We start from the raw sequence: 19,473 nt of genomic DNA on the forward strand, positions 1-19,473 counted from the left end.
TCGTAACTTCTATCTACTGACATAACAAACTACAGAAAGCAAACTCACTCTATCAGCGCTGCTGAACGCTGCCTCTGGCGCATCAGGACTGCTTTCTGTCCTTGGATCGACCGTGATAACGTCAATAGGCCTGGGTCTTGTTGCCGTACGGGTCGCGCTCCGCGACAATGCCGCGTGCGTTTCTGGTGGGGGTTGTTCGTTCTCCACCTCGGGCGGCCCATGCGTCACTAACACATTGGATTCCTGTTTACAGAGTTGTGTCTAAGCATGCAAGTTAGGTGCGAGAGATGCTGCAATGCAAGCTATAGGGGTGATCCGATTTAAATATGGAGATCTATTTATTAGTTCCACCTAGATACGTGGATAAAATAAGAGCCCATGCAATAATTTACTTAATTTTAGGAGTCATATAGCTACAGCAATATATGCTAATGTTTAAGTCTTAGGTTCAAGGACTAGAGGACTATGTTGTATTTTTATCTTAGTAAGAAAACCGTTTCATATGTAAGGTAGATAGATTAAAAACAGGAGTCATGATATGAGGTGATGTGACTAAGATAAGTTGTCAAAATTGCCTCACAGAAGTCATATCATCATGATGACCTTGGTTGAAATAAACATTAACCGTAAATTCTAAATACACTTCTAAACAACTCCACGTCGTTAAAATCATATACATTATAAATACCAAATCAAAACGCGTTTTGCTTACTAGGCAAAATACAACTTAATCCTGCAGAACCGAATCCAGAAGAAGCTAAGTTTAAATTATAAGCGCTCACCTGCGTACCTAATCGTGGTTTCTCATTCTCCGGAAAATTGTGCAAAAAACTTGCGAGGAACGCCACTGGGTCCTTTGGCTTGACATTAGCCACTTCGGTCAACCCTTTGATCAAAGGATCGCCGAGAGCTGTAAAAACAGTGTCCGTGTAAACGTCCTTCGTTTCAACTTCTTCCATTTTAATTATATTTAAACTACTATAATCTGAGAGCTTACACTTGGCGAGGTATCTGCCCTCGTCGGTCCGAAAGATGGGAATGTCCATATGGCCGTTTGCGACGTAGTCCGTACCTGAAAGTGATTTATAATTCAGTAGTCGGCCTTCGGTGCGTCTGTGTGCGATACAGCGTGTGAATACACACAAACGGTACATCTGTAGGCGTAGAGGGGGCAATTTGTGCCGGTAGAAAAGTGTCGGTAAATAGAAACCCCTCTATTAGCGCTTGAAGCTAATAATTGATATGACGAAGTTATCGATCGTTGATGATATCCCACACAATTGACCGACTACTGTGACCTTTTAGTTATGTATCCGTGGTAGTCAATTAAATATTTTTTAGACAGTGAATCAATACTGTTTTACTGTTTTGTCCTGGCATGGCGCAACAAATGACTCATTCCAGTTTTATTAATTAAGGTGACATCGTTCATTATACGTTTCCATTTCCTCGTAAAAGAAGTCGTGATGTTCTTTATTAATTTTCTACAAATATTATTAAAATATTTGACATAGTTCTTATTAAGGTAAGGTTCTTATTAAAGTACCTTTATCTATTTTTAATATAAACACCAATCAGTGCGGACACAAACACAAAATTCAGTTGGATCATAAATACTCGTAGATACAAAATAAAACCTCCCTCCCTGTTACCAAAAGTTAAGGAGGTCGAAGCCTAACTTGTGATATGGTAGTATATCCACAAACAGCATTTAGAAGAAATTTTTGATAAGTTGATTATTTAGAACTCCCAGAGAACCCTTAACTATCGGAAACAGGAAATAAAAAATAAATGTCTAAGACTTCATTAATGGACACCGCATCTCGCGTGATTTCTCGCATTTATGCAAATGAATATCTACACTTGTTCTTGTGTGTCCAAAAATAAAGCCTAATGGCGTTATTCATAAACCCGTTACTGGTCTGAATTAGCTATGAATCGTTTGTCTTTATCTGTCATTTTGACTTATTTATTTGTAAGAAAGGGATAAAATATAATTGAATTAAATCAGGCCTGTCAGGTTTATGAATAAGGGGGTTAGCCTTTTATGACCCAGTTGATCTAATGTTGGAAAGACTGGCATTGCTATTGGTGAGTGCAACACATGAACTGCTCGGTGTCAAAGCGTCAATGAACAACACTCGGATGTAGTCACACGAACACAACTCACATGTGAGGGTGACTTAGAATTACTGTACTGACCTAAAACATTAACAGCAGTTATGGCTACTAACGATGCTCCCACTCCGACGACAATCTGCACCTACATCTTTCCAACATTCGATTATAATCATCATAAAATAAAAGTCTAAAGTGGCTTCTAATCTACAAACTTATTCATTGAATTCTTTATGGTTTCTCGTAATCCGACGTATCCGCGCCAGTTAAACTGCTTCTTTTGCGACGGAAAATATTGGACAGCATTGTAGCGATGTGCGCCGAGTTTTGCATCGACAAATCTTTCTCTAAGTGCAGTAAATTCGATGCTGCCGTCGTGAAATCGTTGAAACAATTCGATTCGGTAACACTGAGGCACTGATAGTTGCTAATTCTAGCTATATCTGGGCTCAAAGTCTCTCTATACTGTAAACCCCTCATTGCACAAAGGTGCTTCATGTTATCGGGATCTTTTGTTAGTCCAGGGAAATTTACAATTAGACTGAAACGAATGCCTGATCCCAAAAATGTTGGTCTGCTGGATAAATGCCCGAGTTTATAATCAAATACGAAATCCATTTTCTCATGAAGGTATGCCATAATAGTGAACATTTTGCTGAACGGGAGGCCCACCTCTCCTGGTGATTCTGCGGGTGAAGACGTTACTACGCGGATATGGTCATGTACGTTTATCCAAATGGCTATAGTTTTATCATCACTGACATAAACTCCCCGACCATAAGGCCAGTGTTTACCGTGCAAACGGGTATAATCATCGATTTCTTCCCTGTCACAAAGGGCGATAAGAAGTCCAGAGGAAGCTAAGGTGGCAGATATTTCGGATGGCTTCTCCAACACTTCATTCAATGTGTAGTATGTTCCTCCCTTTTGGTCAGACTCTGGATTAGATTGTACGGTAATTTTAGTAAAATCTTCTCTCATTAAAATTGTGGTTATAATACGTTCTATTGTTTCCAATTGGCCGATTTTCATAGTAATAGGTAACTCGAATCCTTGTAGGTTTCTTGTACATTCTATTGTACCCGATAGAACAAACTCATCATTAGGATCTATATTCAATTCAACGAGGAGCTCCGATGAGGAAGATGATTTTGTCTGTGGTCTTTGATGCGTCACAAAATCCGAAGGGGGATGCAGCGGCAAATCAGAGTGCACATTGATGTTGTGCAAATCTTTAACTAAGGGGGTTAAAAATTCATGAAATACTTCGTACACATAATAGTCGGGGGCAGTCACACCTCCCGGAAAATCCTCTTCCACTGTTTGGACGACGTTTCGATTGTCTGGCAGTTTTTTTACGGCAGGCCAAATCACATCGAATAAATCGTGATCTAATTTTGTTACTCTATACTTGAGTGCATCAAACACGGGTCTCTTGAGGAATCTGCCTAAAACCAATGGTGGTGTAGCTCTGTTAGATGAAGCCGAGAGGGGAGTACGCGCGGGATGGGCAGACGCCAGCAAACGATAGCACCGCTCAAGCGTTTCCAATGCTTCTGGTACATCCAATACTCTCCTTGAAGAAACTTGGTCCTCTGGCACTGATTTTTAAACAGATTTTGTGCATATATTTATTAAAAGTAAGCAAGCGTATAAAGTAAAATTTCTACGAAACAAAATACTCTTCCTTACCTTTGTCCGATAGCATTTCTTTGGCTGTTTCCTCGTCTATGGCAAAGTCTGTAATTAACTGACTAAACGGCAATATACTCGGATTTTTGTAATAATCTTCTGCCGAACGACCATTCTGTGTAGGAAAATATGAGTTAATTTTCCGTTTCTTCCAACAACTTATTATTTTACTGTTTATTAAACTAATCTTACATCATCTAAGTCCTTTGCATTGGCCCCTAGCTGTTGCAGTAAATTATAATAGTGACCGTTGTCGGGCAATACAGCTGCATAATGTAATGCCGTTCTGCCTTCAAAATCAACCGCTGAGAGCGTTTCAGGAAATCTGTAATATAGGCATGAAATAATTTGATATTCTTCACGATTGGAACTTTTGCCTTTCAATATTCTTTTTTTTTGTATTATTGTTCGATGACATTGGTTTTATACTTACCTCCCACCTAAATATTTCATAATATTTGTTTTTCCGAAAACTGTAGCTACATGCAAAGGCGTGGCACCATTAGGTGAGATAGAATCTCGTGCTATGGCAAATTTCCGTCGATCTAAAGCTGCTTGAAGTTCTCTAATATTACCTTCCCTAGCTGCCAGGTGAACCTTATTTATTTTTTGCTAAAATCAGAAAGTAAATGCTAAGACCGCTGTTGCAAAATTAAATATAGATAAGTTAACTATCAGGTTGAATTGAACAATTTTACCATGTAAGTTGAGACATTATCTAGAAACGCTTGCAATTCAGAATTTCCTGAACGTCTACCAACTAGTCTTGATCCTTCTCCATTTAAAACCAATGCTGCCAACATTTCCATGTTTGCATTATTTATAAGTTCCGTCACTTCCGGGTCAATTTCACTGTCCTGTTAAATATTACACAATTAACGACAGTTTTAACAATGTGAGACTGTAAATAATAAAGTGAAAGGCATTCGCGTACTAAGAAGTACTATCAAACATATAGTCTCTAACTAAAAAGCTGGCAAATCAATTTATGACAGTGGTGTTACGTGTGCCTGTGGAAATACACAGTGCTACAATGATGCTTCTATTCTAAACAACACCACAATCAACTAATTAATTTACGGACTCCTTTTACCTTTATGTGTTTCGAATGTCTTACGGGGTGGTACGGTATGACTTATACTTACAACAGCGAGCCCTTCCCCGTGCACTGATCCATCTCTTTGTGTAATACTTGCATCTTGGGAGTCCAACTCGGCATCTCCGTTTACTATTCCTTCAATAAGACTGTCTTGCGTACTTCTTCCGTCAGTCAGGTTTCCTTAATCAGCAAAATAATTACAAATATTGAGCTTGTCAGGGACCCTTTTACAAATGATTAAATAGGTGTGATGATTATGTTTTTATTGTTTCGTGTATGGTACCAGAAGAGATGGCACTTTTACCTCTCTTAGCACTATTCGTGTCGGATAGTTCCGCAGTACTTCTGAGATTTGTTTCGCTGTATTCGGAAACAGCGTCTCCTTGTACTTGTACATCATCGTCGTCCTCGTTGTGGTCGTAGTTGTTATTACCTTCTTTTGGAGATTCAACAACTGCCTCTCCTGATTCATTACCAGTATCCTTCGTGTTTTCATGAATGTCATTGTTTTTGTGTATTAGCTCACTGTTCTCATCAACTTGTGACTCACCATTATGTTCTTCTTGATTTTCAACAGCAGAATCTTGCTCCTCGTCTTTATTCTCTGCCTTTTCTTCTACATTTGCATGGTTTGTTTCGTCAACTTCAGTCTGCTCTGAATGTTCATGGTCATGTGATTCATGGTCATGTGGTTCATGGTCTTCAGAGGCATCGTGCGTAATCTCTTCAATCTCAGCTTTTTCTTTATCTTTAACTTCTTCGTGGCTTTCAACTACATCAGGTAGTTGCTCTTGAGCTTCCGTTTTGTCACCGTAATTCTCTGCATTCTGTGTTTCAGGTTCGTTCTTTTCATCTCTTTGATCATCTTCCTCGTGTTTTTCATCGTTTTCTTCTTGTTTGTGGTTAACTTCATTTTCACCATTTTCAGTTTCATGTTCATCATTGTTATGATGTTCCCCGTTTTCAGTTTTGTGCTCTTCTTCGACGTCGTTAGGGTTTTCTTCAACTGGTGCTTCTTCAGGTTGCTCTTCCTCTGGTTTATCTTTTTCTTCATCTTCAGTATGATGCTCAGTTACAACGTCTGTTTCTTCAGCTATTTGTGAATCCTAAAATGCAAAAATAAAATTTCATGCAGATGCTTATCAACAAGCTATGCAAATAAACCATGATAACAACAGTGTAAGCTTGGCATGCAGTCCTCACCTCTAATTTAGTAACATTCGTATCGCCATTACCGTGATTAGGCTTGACATTATCATCTAGATCAGGTAAGTCTTTTATGAATTCATGTGTGCTACTATTTTTCATGGCCCCTGCCTTGTTTTCTATTGTTTCAGAGATGGTGGTTGTATTATTTTTCGAAGAAATATTTTCACTGGATGCTTTCATTTTCCTCCTCGACTTTTTGTTCAGTTCAGCTATGACTTCTGTGTCCAGTAACTTCCAATCCCAAGACGATGGATAGGAGCTAGACGGGGTTCGAGGTGCATCAGGAAGTGTTTTCAGAATATTTTTGTCGATTTCCTGAGGTCTATTTATATAATAACGGGGTGTCTTGTTTTTCTATAAAAATACAACATTTAAGTGAATTTTCTCATAATAATTCGATAGTTACGTTATAATTACGGGTAACGTTATATGTATAATTGATATCAGTATGAATCGTTTGAGGTCTAGTGAGTCATATGAATATGAATACTATATTAGGTACGGTAAAATGGGATGGCTTTAGGAAAATTTGGGGTCACTTTGATAGTTTTAAAACGGCCACAAAATTTCCATTAATCGTTATTTACTGAAACTGTTCATATAACTAGTTGGATAATATATTACTACACAATATACGAGCCCCGATGCAAATTAGTTCGTCTAGTTCCACACAACAATTTTGTTTATCTAATAAATTTTACACATGAAGATAAAATGACCCAGTAATGGGAACCGGAATAGTAATGTTTAATCTAGTTTGTTTTGATCGTATAATAAAATTGCATAAGACTCTTATTGTTAAAAAAATTTACTTTTCAAAAACGTACTCCAAATCATATTGTCCTCTCCTATAGCACTGCTGCATGCATGGACTCGAAACAAAATTGTCAGTACATTGGTAGAGCCGTGTTGCTTTCCCTAGTAATAGCCCTTATCACATCTTTTATATTCCTACCCTTCAAAAAAAAATAAAAAATCGTTATTTTTTTCTTTTAGTACAAACGGTATTTCTTGTATTTGGATTTAGTTATTGGAGAATTACCATATAAAATTAAACTACATTAGCATTAGCATTAAATGTTAGTGATTTTTAAACTTAAACATTTTTTTTGTACAAACGCGAGAACCTCAAAAAATGGTCTGACTAGACGAAAACATATGCATCGGGGCTCTTACGAGTATATACTGAAGTTCACCTATTGTAAAAAATCCAGCTTAAAAATATATTATGCCATAAAAACTGAACACTCACTGCACTCACATATTTAGGTACCTACACGATTTATAGGTACACAAAACCTATGTCTACTTTTCTCTGTATATTATGTTAGCGATACTAAAATACACGTGCGTAGAGCTATATCACTCAACTCGGTTCTTAGATTACTTAAAGTAGTAATGAGATTGCCACAGTCGTTTTTCGATTACACTTTGCACTCTTTGCAGTCTAACGGAACTCGGTATAAGAAAGGTCTGGAAATAATATTAAAAAAAACAGACATTTCTTTTACCCAACCCAATATTAGCTCGTGGCTTAATAGAAGTTCTATATGTGTTATTTAAATGTGTCCATCTATTGTTTCGTCGTCAACAACACTTGAACTTAATCTGGGACTAGGTTGTTTTATGTAAGATTGTCCTATATATCCAAACCTTCTCCTCAATGAACCCCTTCCTTCTTGAAATTGAAGTCCATCAATGTATATCAAGTGCACACTGCACAATTTGACCCAATAGAGCCAATTGAGAACGTGATATGCTCATTTAAACACACGTTTTTCACTCATAATTTAAACTGAATCGGAAAATAAAAGTGCATACGAATATTTCCCATTTCAGTTTAAATTATGACCACATATACGTTAAGGAAAAAGAGTATTATCGGCTTAAACTTATCGGTTTTATTGGACATTAAGTCTTTTGTACTGTCCTGTTGTACGCTGAATATAAAAGTGTAGGTATGTCATGTCTACCGTATTAGCGTGCATGCAACTCACGTTGTCCACAACCGACTCGTCAGCCCCTAATCCCACCAGCGTATTAAACGTATGCTGCTCATCACGCACAATAGCTGCGTAGTGTAGAGGTGTGCGTCCGTCGTTGTCGACGTCGTTGATGCCTTGAGGGTATCGGTCGGCGATGTATTTCATTATGCTGACGTGTCCTAAGCCGGCCGCCTGGAAGATTTTCATGTTTTTGAGGGTACAAAGTTTAAAAACGGTTATTCAAAAAGTGGTTTGGAAAGGTACTCAAGTTTAATTTCTCATTTCATATCCTATTTTTTTAAATAACCACAATGACTAAAATTATTGACACAATCGTCACAATTGTCAACATCATCGATCTAACTTAAGCTTGCTTTACTAATCAATGCCTATCACTCGCTGCATTTTCCAGTACACCATTCAGATTTTTGGAGCAAATGGAGTAATCGTTCTCGGCGTATAATCAGATTTAGACAATCCCCCTATAAAGGAAAGTGTCTCTATATACGACGGGTATTCGTGAAGATCCTTTGAGAGGCCTATGTCCAGCCGTAGACGTGTTTGGATATGATGTTTATGGAGATATCTCTGTGGATGATGATGATTAAGACTCCTCACTAATTAATGTCATTAACGGGTCTAACGCGATAAAATTTCATTATTTTACCTTTTTTTCGACGTTTCAGCCAGATTGCACTATGTGGTCACGGAAGACTGACGTCCCAGCAAAATGTCAACGGAGATATTGGTAAACAACACTAAACTACCCGATACTTATAAATAGTTACTTAGACATTACTTATGTGTACAAAACGCGAGAGTTTAAAGTGTTATGGCGTTATTCATAAACGCGTTACTGGCCTGCAGGCGTATTATGGATGGCTTTATCCACGTGATAAAATAACCGTCACCGCGGGATCGAAAGTGACGGACACCGTTTTATCCAACTGTCACGTAGACAAGAACGACCATCATATGTACTGAATAAGCTATGAATCGTTTGTCTTTATCTGTCATTTTGACTTATGTATTTCTAAGAAAGGGATAAAACATGATTTAACTAGGTCAGGCCGAGATCAGGCCCGTAAAGTTTTATGAATAAGGGGGTTGACTCCTCACTAGTCCTCACCTTATGCATAGCAGTCATATTATTGGCGTCGCGACTGGATAGCGCTTGCGGCGTCACCGGGTCTCCTGAGTGCTTCATCAGACCTTCCAAGTCGTTCTGGATCACTGCCTCGTGGATGTCTCGTATCGTATTCTGGAACATGTAAAATGGATATTAATAATAAGTTAGATAGCTTAGATGTGCGTATAGGAGTTATGTATACGTGTTGGTTACATCAAGTAAGCGAGACGAAAGGTTAGGGCATTCCAGATGTGAATCTTTCACAGTAGCAGTAGGTCTACAGTTATTTAATTTATTTAATTTAATACAATTATGGTTAAACGGCATTACAGCAAATACCAATGCGCCGAGAAACTTAACCTAACAGAATATTTAATTTCAAGAAAAATATAATACAAAAGTAGGTACAAGATACAAAATACATAGGAAGAAACAGAAATAACACATCACACAACATAGTATTATACACCGACTGCGGAAGGCCTATCATCGATCGTCTCACAATACTTCAGACACTCACGGTACACAGTCGTCCATCTCCATGCAAACAAATCACAATCAGGTGCTGACGTCAGGAGCGCATTGAGTAATGTCAGTGCTCAAGGGAGCGGCGAATTTCGGCGTGACACAGTGCGCGCCGCTGGCACCGCCAACAGTAGGCGCACCCGCGGTGTCAGATTAATCCTAGGGATATCCGGTACGTGCAGTCTGAGCACGCGACTCACAAGATCGGGGCAGTCTGATTCGCCACGCAGCATGCGACAAACGGTAGCAAGTAAGTTATGACATATCAACCAAATAAGTTACACCTTTCAAGAACTTCTTGACTACTAGTTGATTGGAGACTTTGCTGAGAAGTCTGGTTCCGTGACTCACATCGCAAACAGCAGGCCATGTCGTAATGACATCATAGAGATGCACCATTGAAAAAGTAATATTCACCATCAAATAAGGCACAGCCTCCAGAAACTTCTTGACCACAGGTTGGTTGGACACCTCGCTGAGAAGCCTGGCCCCATGTCCCTCCCACACGACGCGCTGCAGGCGCGCCATGTCGCAGTCGTGGCACCATATTCGGATGTTGTGCCGTTTTATCACCAGTCCTGAAACAAACGGGTGATTTATCATTTTTTGTCAAGTTTATCAATTTATCAAGTTTCCAAAAAGTTGAAGTTCTCGGAAATTTCACGAAATTGTTACAGGAAATTAAGGAAACCATTGTGGAAATGAAAAATCCACATAAAATTCAGAGAATTTTCTGAAAATTTTCCATGTGGAACTTTCGCAATTTTGGCAACTTTCCGACAGCACAACAGTTTTTGCACTTTCCGAATGAGGGTAGACGAGCAAAGCTACCAGCAGAGCAGAGCTGCAGAGGGAGCCTCTCTAACCTTTTGAGCGCTTTTAGACTTCACCTTCATGTTTTGCCGTCAGGATGGGGCCTAAAATTAAATTGAGATTGTAACAAGTCATTATTACCGTGGATTTTGGCGTCCACGATATTTCGTTTTCGCGCCCACGGTAAACTAAAAGTCTTGTTCGAGTATGACCAACTTCGTTTTTGAGCGGTGCGAAAATGATAATTTAACATAACATAAAACATAAAACCTATTTATTTCTCTTTACAATTAAATTTGTTGGGTTCCAAAAGAAGGCGTCTTCTGAAGTGAGTAATTGGTATTTTTAATCCCATTATGGGAGAGAATTTTATTCAACAATCTAGCGCGAAAAAAAAATTCGATGACTAAATAATTACAGAAATAGAGCAGCTAATGATTGTCTATAAAAATAAAGATGTACCTAATAATATAGGTAGTCATAATGTTTCAATTCAAATGATTCATTGTGACAACGGAAACATTTACTTTCGAGGGTCATCGTACACATTGTATTCGTGTAGGTGGCGTGATAGTACCATCACGTGTGTAAAATAATCAGTTACATGACTTGCACGAACTTTCATGTAACAGTTCCAGCGACCACAATAATCACGCCACCTACCAACCTAACGGCCCCGCCACGACATCGCGCGGCAGCGGCGAGCGACGGCCATAGGTGGGAACGAAAGGTCCGATCTCTGTGTCTCGCTCCAACCTATGGCCGCCGGTCGCCGCTGCCGCCGCCGCGCGATGTCGTGGTCGGGCCGTAATGCTGCGACATTGGCACAGCATATAAGGAACTAGACAACATCCAGGCAACAAAAGTGTATGATTCAGTGGAAATTGCAATCAATGCTACTACAGTCATATATTATAGAAAAAGTGACGAAGCCCTCCAGGGGTGAAGGCCGGATTCGAACCGGCGTCTTAAGCTATCGCGGCTAACGCCATGAACGCCTAGGCCACCTCGCCACCGGTGGTTTTTAATTTCTTTAAATTATTATTTTTAGATACATCCCTGTGATAAACAGATATATTGACAGCAGAGGCATACGGCCTGATTCGAACTTTAAGATACGTCAAAACTTTGTTAAACATACGAAATGGATGGCATATCAGTGTGAAAAGTGACGTTTTTGTTTGAAGAAACGTCACTTTTCGTATCTCGTATTTAGCAAATTTTTGAGTTTGAATCAGGCCGTTAGTAGAGTCTGAGTCGGACGACGCTAAATTTTCATGCAAAGTGCTACGCCGTATATCAAGTATGAAGCTTATAGGAATATGTTTGCATTCTTACTGCCAAGTTTGTGCAAAGTTAGCGTGGCCAGAGTGTAACAGCGCCCCGTTACCCTTTGAGTTGATCCCTAAATGAAGCAAGCAATTTAAAAAGGTTTTTATTGGAGAAATTGCGTGTGAATTTTCAATTCGAGTTACGTAAATGGCTTTTTCTATCGTTAACGTTAACAGTGGGCCTCGCTTGTTGTCCATGATGTTTGAAAGAGGATTGATGAGGTGGTATACAATTTACTAAATTTAGAAATCGATTTTTTGTGGAATAACAAGTTGTGGAAGTCGAAATAAGGGGCTGTATTTGTCAATTTTCATGATAAAATGAGTGAAGTTCAATCCATCGCCCATTTTATCAAGGAAATTTACACATACAGCGGCAGCATCATCTCCGCAACAGTAATGCAGCTGCAGTTGATATCTGAATGTCACCTTTAGAAACCCCATGACGCGTCCTCAATTTCAATTCTTCAATCAGTCGATAAGACCCGAGTGAAGTGTCAAGGCCGGCCTGTATTATTCAGTGAGGCACAGACAGACAACGGTTTAATGTTTGATGTCGATCGATGCCATACACCTGAACTGTCATTGTTACCGCTGAACAAGCGTATGACTCGTGCGAGCCGTTATTTTAAGCGAACTCAAAATACGATACCTACTATCGTTGCGAGTATTTCAGTGCAATTTTTGAGTACTAGGTAACTTATTCCTGCGCTTTCGCTGTATCGATTCGCAATATATTTCAACTGTAGTGGCTTTGCACAGTAAATTTTTAACAGCGGAGTATCTATCACCTTATTCACCGACTGAAGCGAATGTCTGTTTCATTTTTTTTTTCTAGCCAAATTTGGTGTCCCACTGCTGCTGGGCAAGTAGAAGTGCGTACGTCTCTCGGGCTAGGCAGTTCTCTTCTGCGGTTAGCATTTTAGTTCGATAATTATACAGATTTTTATTGTCGATTTTTTGGAAAACAATAAATAAGTGGCTTCAAGATTATTAGGAACTTGATCATCGGAGATCAAAATAAAACTTATTATTTGAGTCGAACGCTTGGTAGCCGTTTAGAATATGAGGCCTGCTAGTTCGAACGTATGTTTTGTTCAATAATTGTCTGCATATCGAACGTTCCGTAAATGGGTCAACACAAAACTGTGTTCACGTCTTTATATTACTTATCCAAATAAAATATCCTTTTCATGTGGATAAGGGTTAAATAAGAAAATTAACCTTTATAGCCCTTAACTTTTGGGTATGTCTACAGAAAAGACGTGAACACAGTTTTGTGTTTGACCCAAATTGAGTTAATTACCGTTATCAGAAGATACCATCGAGAACTACAAAGGGTTGTTGGGTGTTCTAAATAAGACGATGGCGGTCACGTTTTTATGGTTAAGTATTTATAATTAAATTACTCTCTGCGTAATGTAGAGCATTCAATTAGTACGTGTGCTATTTTTTTTAAAGAAATAAGTAACATTGTCTTAACCGAATGCGGTCAGTTTAGCTGTGCGAGGCAGGCGAGTGCGAAGATTCTGGTGAAACGCACATTTGAGGACTGCCAACTATCTAAGTGGTGAAGATGGAAATACTGTCGCGTCGAGCGATGGGGGAAAGAAGCGGCAGGGAAATGTATAACTCCACTAAGAAGGTGAAAATGGGGTCAAACATTTTAAAAGACTCGGGAGGCTAGTAATGTTATAATAACGAGTATACAGTAAATAATGCCAGTTTCAGAGCCGCGCCCATGACGTGACCATCGGACACTAGGTATAAAGCTCATGCGATGATATTATCTAAACATCTACCCTACCCCGGCTAAAAGGATTTTATTTCACTATTCAGATTTTTATTTTTGTTTTAATTAATTATTTTATATAGCTTTGACATAGCAGACTTAATGACAGTGGTCAGGGCATCACTCAGGGTTTTCACTTGTTTTAGTTAGTTATTTTACTTCACGGTATATCTTATCGGTATATCGGTAAGATATATCTTATGTCCATTAATATACTTATGTAAAATTTACCGTTTTGTAGAAACCAACACTTTTTTTAGGGTTCCGTACCTCAAAAGGAAAAGACAGGCAGACGCACGAGTGATCCTATAAGGGCGGAACCCTTATAGGATCACTCGTGCGTCTGCCTGTCCGTCTGTCACAGCCTATTTTCTCCGAAACTACTGGCCCGTACACATATGTAAGTTTGTGACCCAAAGACGGACATGTAACGTAAACTAATTAATTTTAAACATGGGGCCACTTTTGGGGGGTAAATGAGAAAAAAAAAATAGTTTTTCAAAGTATATCGTGTTACATATCAAATGAAAGAGCTCATTGTGAGAAACTCAAATATATTTTTTTATAATTTTTGGATTAACAGTTTAGAAGTTATTCAAGAAAATAGGCAAAAAATTACCATTCACCCCCCTTTATCTCCGAAACTACTGGGTCTGAAATTTTGAAAAAAATACACAAAATAGATCTTTACCTATAGATCACAGGAAAACCTATTAGAAATGTGCAGTCAAGCGTGAGCGGACTTAATTACATAGTTTTTGATCCGACCCCTACGAGTTTTTTAAAGACATTTTACTCACGTTTCACATAAAAAATACATAGTTTAAATTGTGTAATGTACAGAACCCTTGGAACGCGAGTGCGACTCGCACTTGGGCGGTTTTTAAAGAAACGTTCCATATCACATAAGTTCTCTAAAAAATGTGCAACTGCATTTTTATAATTTTTCACTAGTTTCACATTTTAAATTTACTTTTTGTCGAGTTTCGAGCTTGAGATTCTTTCGCGCTCTTTTTGCAGCGCAAGGCCGCACTGGCAGGGTCGCCATGTGGACGTAAAGACAAACGACTAGGTTCAAGTATATACGTATAATGCCTTAAATGACACGGTACAAGGCCTTAAATACTAAATAATGGCAGTACCACTCAAACAAGCACTTTAATCAATAAATACGTTCGCTCTTACAATAATTCCTAAGAAATATCAAACGCAACAAGTTTGCGTGTCGGAACGCTCGAAAACTCCGCTCTAACACGAAAGAACTATTCCTTCACGAAATATACGCAATTTCCCGAACACTTGCCTCTAGATTAATGGTTAAAGTTATGTTTCGTATTATAAGTATTATAACCGACTTTTTATACTCGTTGAACTAAGAATAGAATAATTTATTGACGAGCAGATTGGGGAAAGAGTTATTTGACGTAGAAACGTACCTAATGAAGGACGCCGATTTTTAGGGTTCCGTAGCCAAATGGCAAAAAACGGAACCCTTATAGATTCGTCATGTCTGTCTGTCTGTTCGTCCGTATGTCACAGCCACTTTTCTCTGAAACTATAAGAACTATACTGTTGAAACTTGGTAAGTAGATGTATTCTGTGAACCGCATTAAGATTTTCACACAAAAATAGAAAAAAAAAACAATAAATTTTGGAGGTTCCCCATACTTGGAACTGACTCAATTTTTTTTTTCATTAAGCCCATACGTGTGGGGTATCTATGGATAGGTCTTTAAAAATGATGTTGAGGTTTCTAATATCATTTTTTTCTAAACTGAATAGTTTGCGTAAAATGTGTGTCCCCCCCCCCCTGAAACTTCTAAAATAAGAGAATGATAAAACTGAAAAAAATATATGATATACATAACCATGCAAACTTCCACCGAAAATTGGTTTGAACGAGATCTAGTAAGTAGTTTTTTTTTAATACGTCATAAATCGTAAACCGCAATTTACCTTTCACTCACGTTTCACATAAAAAGTACATTGTTAAATTTATGTCATGTATGGAACCCTCGGTGCGCGAGTCCGACTCGCACTTGGCCGGTTTTTTTTTATGATATAGGAGGCAAACGAGCAAACGAATCGTCTGATAGTAACCGATGACCGTTGCCCATGGACACCCGCAACACCAGAGGGGGTTGTAAGTGCGTTGCCTGCCTTTAAGATGGGAATCCGGTCGTATCGATCCAACAATAACAATTTGTTATGGTTTTGATAACTTGACGATCGACTTGGTGCTCTCACGCTAGACTTCCATTGCGTTTCGCATACACAAATAATAAGCGAACTTCAAGGTCGTGTCAAAACAAAATCAAAACCGTATAAACGTATCACATCGGAATCGGCCGTAGGATCGGGTCTCAAGCTAATCACTCCGTCGCATGAGTTAATACTAGTATTTCATATGTAAATGAGTTATTTAGATAAAGCGTAGATAAGAATACTTTTGACAGTTTATGCTACATAACAAATGGTATATTATTTTTCTAATGTGTTGGTAACAGCGTTATTCTATGATCGATCGAGGGAAATCACTAGTAAACATTTTGACATGTTCACATGCCCCTTTTAACCGAGGCTTAATCAAAACTAGCGACCCGCCCCGGCTTTGCACGGGTGCAATGCTGATTTTATTTTTATTTTATTTATTTATTTAAACTTTATTGCACAAGCAAAGAAAAATGTACAAATGGCGGACTTAATGCCAAAAGGCATTCTCTACCAGTCAACCATTAGGTCAAACAGAGACATAAATGTTGGTGCAGGATAGATTCATAAATTATAACGAGAAATAGAACCAAAAAAAAAATTCAAATAACAAACAAAACTAACAAAATGATGATTAAATACGAATACTTATATGATATACAAAAGATAAACTAATACATATTAGTACATACAAGATGGAGAACATTATTTAAATTCTTCTGACAGAAGATGCTTGCGGAGTAGACGCTTAAAAACAGGCTTGCTTGGGGCTTGTCGAATCGAGAGAGGGAGGGAATTCCAGAGACGGATTGCCTCAACGGCGAAAGAGTTGGACATAAACCAGTACGGTGAGAAGGGATGGAGAGTTTGAGTGAGCGGGAGGAACGCAGTTCACAGCCTGGACGGGGGGCGACAAAAGTGAATTTACATTTAAGATATCCTGGTGTAGAAGGCTCGAACAAGATGGAAAATAATATACTCAGGATTCTAAGGGACCTACGCCGACGGATGGAAAGCCAGTTGAGCTGACGTCGATAGAAAGAAACATGGTCGTATTTGCGAAGGCCGAAAATAAAACGTATGCCATTATTAATGAGACGGTCAAGTTTATTGAGGTACTCCTGCGAGATATTAGTCATGCATACGTCCGCATAGTCAATGACTGGGAAAACTAGAGCCTGCACTAGGAGTTTTTTGGTACCTACTGGGAGAAAATTCTTAAATTTGTAGAGATTACGCAGCGTCCAACAGACTTTCCGACTAACTTGCTGATGTATACATACAAACCTTCCCCTTGAATCACTCTATCTATTAAAAAAACCGCATCAAAATCCGTTGTATTTTTAAAGATCTAAGCATACATAGGGACAGACAGACAGCAGGATGCGACTATGTTTTATACTATGTAGTGATGAAAGGTTATTCTATAACAGTATATGTACGAAGTAGGTAATGGTGTATGTATGTTTGTGTTATGTGTTCTACGTTCCACAGTTGCGTCAAAACTATACGTAGCGTCAAAGCGAAAGAGACTTTTTAAATTAAGGCGGTTCCCTGAGCCACAAGGCGAATAATCTCCTTATATGATCATGTTTTTCTAAGAGGCGTTGATATTCGTAGACGTGGAAAAAATATATGTAGTTCTTGACTATATTATCTTTAACAAAATAGCTTCCGATACACGAATTATGACACTTCGCTCGATACAATTAATTCCCTAAGTAACCTCTAACTCGGACTTTTAATCATACTTTACTCGGTTATTTATTATGTGATACTATAAACAAAAAAAGAAGAAAAAACAATCTTAACATAAATAGTAATTTCATAGCTTTAGAATTTCGATATTGTAAGGTAACGTTTTTAGGTAAGGTGTCAGCCGATTTGATTTTTTTAGTTACTATTTAACTCGTCCGATAACTATTCCAACGAATTAAGTTGTGAGAATGACACATGATAATTGTGTTATCAATGAAATAAATCCTATCCGTCTGTTTAACTGGGGACTAAACTATCGGCTCTTATATAACCAACATTAACAGTTGAGTGGAGTTCATAATCATGTATACATTTTTTCACCTTATTGCAATGGATTAAGACGAAAAAATGTATACATATTTAGGAACTCGACTATACAAAATATTTGATTGAATGAATTTACAAAATTTATATCGTTATGTACTAGTTTATCGCAAAATATCGACCCATCGCACTTAATAAATATGAAAATCGAGCAAACCATAGTAATTATTTTATTTTAGGAAATAAACACACTTAGGAATGAACGTTGTGGACCGACTACAAAACAATTTACATACACAAGTACTAATTATCTAAAATAGCGGTACTAAAATACTCATAGGTCATTACACATACACACATTGTAATGTGCTATCGCACTAGTGCAGTAAAGTAGCTCCATATGTACTGTAAAACTCATAACAGTCATAACTACTGTCGCCTACACATCAGTATAAGGCAATATATATCGATTCATTTATACCTAATGAACACAATACATGCTAGCTATAGAAATACGTTTTCTATTGAGTTGTAAGTTCTACGAAATTTCGTAGCGGGTCTACGATGTATACGTACCGACGGTTATTTATACTAATGCTTAGTACGGATTTTTAGGGGTTTCCATATGTATGTAGATAATGCGTAGCGTAACGTTACAATTGTAGGTATCATAATTAAGTATAATTAGAATTTAAAATACATGAATCCAATCACAAAGTTAGTCTTGATAATATGAGACACATGCTTGTAAAACGGTATGATGTGTTTTTAAAGTGGTGATGGATTTTCTACGTGTTACGAAATTGTATTTGATGCGTATATGAGGAAGCAATTGACCGCATTCAACTTAAAGTATTTGTGTTTTTTTCTGTCTGAAAATAAATAATTTTTAATTTATTTTATTTGTAATCGCATGTTTAACAAAAGTCTATAAAGAGGACTTTGCTTTTTGGGTAAATAATAATGAAAATGATATCTATTTTGTTCATACAGCGAAACAGTAATTTGCGACACATTTAAAACTGGAAATTGCCACATACCAATGGTTAAATGCATTTAATTTTCTACCTTGACATAACATTATTTTCATTAGTGTTTTAATTGGGTCGCTGTTGCTTGTAAAAGTTGCATGCATATGTAGATTTTACATGAAAAACACTAAATTAAAAGCTGTATCTCTACTTATAATTTACCCAAGGAAAATAGTTTCAAAAATACTGAAATTGTTCCCTAGGTAGAGAAAGTTTACAATTTAGAATATGTCCATGTACTTTGAAACTTAAAATTGCAGGGGCGGTAAATGAAGTTAAACAATAATTGACGTTTGTATGAAAGGTTCTAAGCATTGCTGACTGTTCATACTTTAATTAAATTTTCTAAGAAATTGTTTCAGTTCCACCGTGAGAATTTAAAACCGAGATTCTAATCGTTTTCTTTTAGATTCTTTAAATGTTAAAATTACCACTTTAGAAATTGTCATTTACTTTGGCACTTATATGTTAAAAAGTTTCTAACCTGGTTTGTCGGGCGGCATGGCGTGGCTCTCG

At 37.9% G+C, this 19,473-nt stretch overlaps 2 protein-coding genes across 3 annotated transcripts; both read right to left on the reverse strand.

Moving 5' to 3' along the window:
- Window positions 1-9: 9 nt before the first annotated feature.
- LOC134745833 (uncharacterized) lies at window positions 10-991 on the reverse strand. Its single transcript, XM_063679923.1, has 2 exons — window positions 783-991; window positions 10-243 (listed from the first exon to the last, which is right to left on the reverse strand). The coding sequence occupies exons 1-2, from the start codon at window positions 957-959 to the stop codon at window positions 10-12; spliced, it is 411 nt and encodes a 136-aa protein (XP_063535993.1). The 5' UTR covers window positions 960-991.
- On the reverse strand, window positions 846-19,469 carry LOC134745920 (uncharacterized). 2 transcript variants are annotated; one of them, XM_063680032.1, is made up of 14 exons: window positions 19,442-19,469; window positions 10,175-10,335; window positions 9,233-9,364; window positions 8,116-8,295; window positions 6,113-6,472; window positions 5,460-6,015; window positions 4,956-5,089; window positions 4,509-4,667; window positions 4,244-4,422; window positions 4,003-4,135; window positions 3,811-3,925; window positions 2,203-3,719; window positions 998-1,072; window positions 846-910 (listed from the first exon to the last, which is right to left on the reverse strand). In XM_063680032.1, exons 1-12 carry the CDS (start codon window positions 19,458-19,460, stop codon window positions 2,350-2,352), a joined length of 3,498 nt encoding a protein of 1,165 aa, XP_063536102.1. In that variant the 5' UTR covers window positions 19,461-19,469; the 3' UTR covers window positions 846-910; window positions 998-1,072; window positions 2,203-2,349. The 2 variants fall into 2 exon arrangements, with proteins under 2 accessions (XP_063536102.1, XP_063536101.1); XM_063680031.1 differs by having other exon boundaries at window positions 5,214-6,015.
- Between the last annotated feature and the right edge of the window lie 4 nt (window positions 19,470-19,473).

Source organism: Cydia strobilella, chromosome 12 (assembly GCF_947568885.1).
Source record: "Cydia strobilella chromosome 12, ilCydStro3.1, whole genome shotgun sequence".
In the NCBI taxonomy this organism is placed as follows: domain Eukaryota; kingdom Metazoa; phylum Arthropoda; class Insecta; order Lepidoptera; family Tortricidae; genus Cydia; species Cydia strobilella.

Excerpts from the sequence above, each read along its gene's own strand:
- LOC134745833 (XM_063679923.1), bottom strand. The coding sequence starts at position 959 with ATGGAAGAAGTTGAAACGAAGGACGTTTACACGGACACTGTTTTTACA. Across the intron at positions 244-782 it reads AACCACGATTAGGTACGCAG|GAATCCAATGTGTTAGTGAC; the intron begins GTGAGCGCTTAT and ends CTCTGTAAACAG.
- LOC134745920 (XM_063680031.1), bottom strand. Across the intron at positions 9,365-10,174 it reads AGGCTGTGCCTTATTTGATG|AATACGATACGAGACATCCA; the intron begins GTGAATATTACT and ends TACATGTTCCAG. Across the intron at positions 6,473-8,115 it reads ACGAGTCGGTTGTGGACAAC|AAAAACAAGACACCCCGTTA; the intron begins GTGAGTTGCATG and ends GTATTTTTATAG.